The sequence below is a fragment of the Cannabis sativa genome, chromosome 3 (genome assembly GCF_029168945.1).
Source record: "Cannabis sativa cultivar Pink pepper isolate KNU-18-1 chromosome 3, ASM2916894v1, whole genome shotgun sequence".
Classification (NCBI taxonomy): domain Eukaryota; kingdom Viridiplantae; phylum Streptophyta; class Magnoliopsida; order Rosales; family Cannabaceae; genus Cannabis; species Cannabis sativa.
Window position 1 is genome coordinate 8,518,173 of NC_083603.1, and position 4,687 is coordinate 8,522,859.

A 4,687-nucleotide genomic window follows, 5' to 3' on the forward strand; every position below is an offset into this window, starting at 1 on the left:
AATGAATGAGGTTAACTTATTATTAGAAGCTGAACGAGACAAAGAGTACTAGCCATGTACTCATTGTAATTTAAGAATTTTTTTATTTTAACTTCAAAATAATTTTTTTATATTTTTATAGAAATTTACATAGCAATCTACATAAAACCAACTTAAATTGTAACTAAAATCTAGATAACAATGTAATTGCTCTAGTTCAAGGTAAAAAGATACAATGTAATTGTGTCAGTTGTTCGAAAATTCTGTTGATTTGGAAAACAAATAGAAACATAACAAATAATTAATAGGGATAATAACCATATTTAGTTACAAAAAATCTGCTACTCTTTTGGAATTTTTAAAAGGGATAATAACCATATTTAGTTACAGAAACTAAAAAAAAAAAAAAATCTTATTTTACTAAATTACTAGTCCAAAAAAAATTCTAGAATTATTTATTCCCATCCCTTTTTTTTATTTTATTACTGTAGATAGCCTTTTCTATGACTGAGATATTCTTTACTAGTTCAAATTAATAGCAAAAATTGGCATTGTCGTTATGTACAGATATCTATAGTCCTACACAAAACCATCCTAAAATGATGGTGAATTACAAAATTAACAAATAATGGTGATTAAGTACCATCACCAAAGACAAAATTCAATTATAGCATAAATTGGGGCAATCCTACAATCATCGGAAGATGATCAAGTTTCAGCTCAGCAAAGGGGTTTTTGCCCGAGCTCCTGCCCTCTTAACTCCTCACTGCTTCAAATTGTAGGGATATTACCTCATTGTCATCAAGGTTCGGACCCTTTTTTCTCTTTCGGCTCTTTTGGCAGTGGGAGTTCTCCTCAGCTTCTGCAACTCCTCCATTACTACCTTCTCAACTTTGTCAATGGAGTTGAGAAGTTTCTTCTGTGGAGTCAAGCAATCTGAATCATCCCCAGTTGTCTGATTGGCTATTCCACGCAAAATCTTTGGAACTTTGCCAACCGAACTAACTGAAGGCGGGAAAAGCTTGGTGCTCCTCACAGCCGTATATGGAGTAGTAGCATCATAACGATTCTGCTCCAGTGGAGCAGCTGAAGGAGATGCAAAAACCCCAAGGTCCTGTGCTGTAGGACTGCCCATCTCTAGGCCGCTTCCAGATTCTCTCAATAGAGCCCTTCTCCTTTCAATAGCCTGGAAAGAGTTCAAAAGATTGATCTTAATTCAAATGTTATCAAACACTGATCACTTATCATCAAAATGCTAATTGATCTTAATCATGAATAATTATAAGAAACAAACACAGAAAAGCAGTACTTTCAGTCAAAAAGAGGAAAAATACTACAAGCAGGTTTACGAAATTGACAAATCACAAGGCATCAAAGCATTATTTTTCTCTCAGGACAGAAAAGTTATGATAACTACTATTTTCAATCATGTTTCCTATGTAGAAAGTTTACTAAAATGGTTAACAAACTATGATAGCTACATTCCCAATATAAATGCACAAACTCTTAAAAAAAAACTCCATATTATAAAAAATTCAAAGGCAATGCGGATTGGACCTAATGATACCCTTATTGACCTAACATAAAAGCCCTATATCTATGCCATCGAAAATGAAGGGAAACAACAAATAAAGAATCCAAGATAACCAAATACAGTTAGATATTATCTCTAAACAAATTAAGGGTTAAACATCAAATTACATTGCAGGCAAACTAAAGCCCACGTTGATTCTACCAGGACCAAATTGTAAAAGTAACATAATCAAGTCAAACTTAATGTCAAACCAATTATTGTACCACAAAACAGTAGTAAACCACATTCAATTTAAATCATGATAAAAACAACAGTCAATAAACAGTTTCACGAAACAAAAATACATACTCTTGTAATTGCAGTGACATCACGCAGAGGGGTTCTTGGGTACCAAGAAGGTAACTGTGTGGTCCGGTTTCGTCCCCGTCCACGACCCCATCCCCGACGAGTGGTTCCAGACATGGGTGTGCTCTCCCTCCGCCAGGTCCCAGCTCTTGGGGACACCAAACTCTCTCTTCTGACCCCGCCACCATCTTCTCTTGCAGCCCCAAAACCCACCGGAGTACCAAGAACAGCCGCCGTCGTTGGTGTCGCGGTTGTCGTTTGTAGCATGGGCGGAGATCCAATCAAGGTTCGAGCCACCACGGGCTCATCGACCAGAACACCAAAACTATTAGATCTCCGTTGAGTGAAAATTCCGGCCACGTCAACAGGCCTTGACAATCTGTCTCTAGACTCCGGCATAGCTTGCCTTTTTACTGAAATTACGAATATTAAAATGTTAAAAAGACTGAAATGAAGAAAACAACAAAACCCAAAACCCATTTCCAAACAGACATAGAACTCAAATCTTTCATTTGATCAGAACCGAGTTTTGTTCGTACAGATTAATCTCAAAAAGAAATGAAGCCACTACAGTGAGAACAGAAACAAAAACAAAGAACTGAGATCCCATTTCTTACAGAAACTGAGATTTGAGATGAACTCATCTCAAGAACAGCAAAAACAAACGAAACACAAATCAGAGTTGAGAAATGAAAAATGAGCAGCAGGAGATTGAGATTACCTTATCTGAAGAAGGAAATGCACAGGTTATGGAGGCTGATTCCGTTGAAAGTATCAGATGGAGGCCTCTCTGTTTGAAGAACTGAGTAGAGAAGAGGGAGAGAGAGAGAGAAAGAGAGAGAAGTCTTTGAGAGAAAGACCGGAATTGGCAAATTTTTCAAAGTGAAAAATGGGCGGTATTATAGATCAAAATTCCTTCTCCCCCTAAAAAATTTCACGTGTTTTTTTTCTTTTTTTTTTTTTTTTGGAAAAAAAATTCAAGTGTTGAGTCGGGTAATAAGGACACGTGTTTTTTTTATTATTTTTTTTATGTTATTTTTTTAAAATTAAAATTATTGTTTTATTTATTTTTTTTATTTGGTGGTGCGATTCAAATTTCAAACTTGATAGTACGAGCGGGAATGTAAGTAGGTTTATAAAACAGACTGTGCCCAAGTTTTCCTCAGATTTCACTTGAGTTTGTAAAACAGATTTGAAAATTACAATAATGCCCAAATTCAAAATACCCCAACTTTATAGCTTTTTTGAAACTTGACAATACTTTACAAATTGTATAAAAAAACATTTTTTAAAAAAAATAAATAAAAAAATCATTCATTAGTAATCATATGTGGTTGATTTTGAGAAAATTACACTTAGTATGAGATTTTAAAAGTTCTTATGATAACTATGGCACATTTAAGTTTGGCCAATTTATATGGTATTTTTTTGTTTATTGGCACTTCCAATTGTAGAATCCAATTTATGCTGTGGAAGAGTGCTTTGGCTTCCATTTCATGGGAAGCAAAGTTGCCAACTAGAGGCTTCGACATGACAGCAAGAACAGAACCTGTCGAGTAACACCAATGATATGTCTGTGTGCGTCCACAGCAGCATCCACGTTGAGTTTGAGAGATGAGTGAGGTGGAGGTCGCCACGGTATAGGAGGAGGAGCAACCAGATTTTGTTGGGAAGTATTTGTTGCAGCAGATGCCACCTGATGTGGAGTGGAAGATGCAGTTGAAGGCTTGAATTTCTGCTGGGTCGTGCGATCTTGCTGCAAGTAATTAGCAGCAAACAAGGCAATAGATCTTGCTGGTTTAGCCTTGTTACCATGAACCACACGGTTTCGCTCAGTCCAAATACACCACAAAATACAAATTATATGCTCCATTTCTGGTTTGGTGAAGATGCTTGATAGATGCAGGAGATAATCACCATTGATCATTGTAGAAGTGGAAGTCCAATCAAGATTGTAATCTGCAGAACGCCACACTGAACGGGCATACTTACAACCAAAGAAAGCATGACCAATCGATTCCCAAGCTTGATGACAAAGAGAGCAAGTAGCATTTGTTATGACTTTTCTTCGGACAAGAGAAGTGGCTACAGGTAGCGCATCTTGAAGAACTCGCCAAACGAAGATCTTAATCTTTTGTGGAAGATTCAAAGACCAGAAGAAATTCCATTGGCCAGGTGCGGAGGAGGTAGCAGCAGGCTGTAGACAGTCCTCAAGTTCAGTGGCAAGATGATAACTCGACTGGACACTATAAATTCTGGAGTTGGTGTGATGCCAAATCAAAGCATCAGTACTCTGAAAATAGCTAATAGGGATTGTAAGAATTTTTTCCACATCAACCATTGAAAAGAAGCTTTCCAAAAGAGGAACATTCCATTCACGGTCTTCTGAAATAAAATCAGCAACCACAGCTGATGGAGGTCCAGTGTAATAGGTTGGTTTGAAATTATAACATCCTGGAATCCATGGGTCCGAACCACAGTTAATTTGTCTTCCATCACCAACTTTCCAACGAAGACCAGCTTTGATAAGTTCTCGGCCATATAGAATTCCCTGCCATGTTAAAGATGTCCGAGGGAAATATCTGCCTTTGAGAATTTTGGACAGCAATGATGATGGATGATTGAGTATTCGCCAGGCTTGCTTTGCAAGAAGTGCTTGATTGAAGTGAACAAAAGAACGAAATCCCATACCTCCATGTGATTTTGTTTTGCATAGCAGCTTCCAATTTTTCCAATGGATTCTGTTGCCCGATTCAGTTTTCCCCCACCAAAAATTTGCCATCATTGATTCAAGTTGATTGCATGTAGTAATTGGAAGTTGGAAACAAC

At 37.1% G+C, this 4,687-nt stretch overlaps 1 protein-coding gene across 1 annotated transcript; it reads right to left on the bottom strand.

The window, feature by feature from the left end:
• Window positions 1–476: 476 nt before the first annotated feature.
• LOC115708699 (protein POLYCHOME) lies at window positions 477–2,824 on the bottom strand. The gene is made up of 3 exons (XM_030636693.2): window positions 2,580–2,824; window positions 1,862–2,271; window positions 477–1,165 (listed from the first exon to the last, which is right to left on the bottom strand). The coding sequence occupies exons 2-3, from the start codon at window positions 2,255–2,257 to the stop codon at window positions 767–769; spliced, it is 795 nt and encodes a 264-aa protein (XP_030492553.1). The 5' UTR covers window positions 2,258–2,271; window positions 2,580–2,824; the 3' UTR covers window positions 477–766.
• Window positions 2,825–4,687: the final 1,863 nt, after the last annotated feature.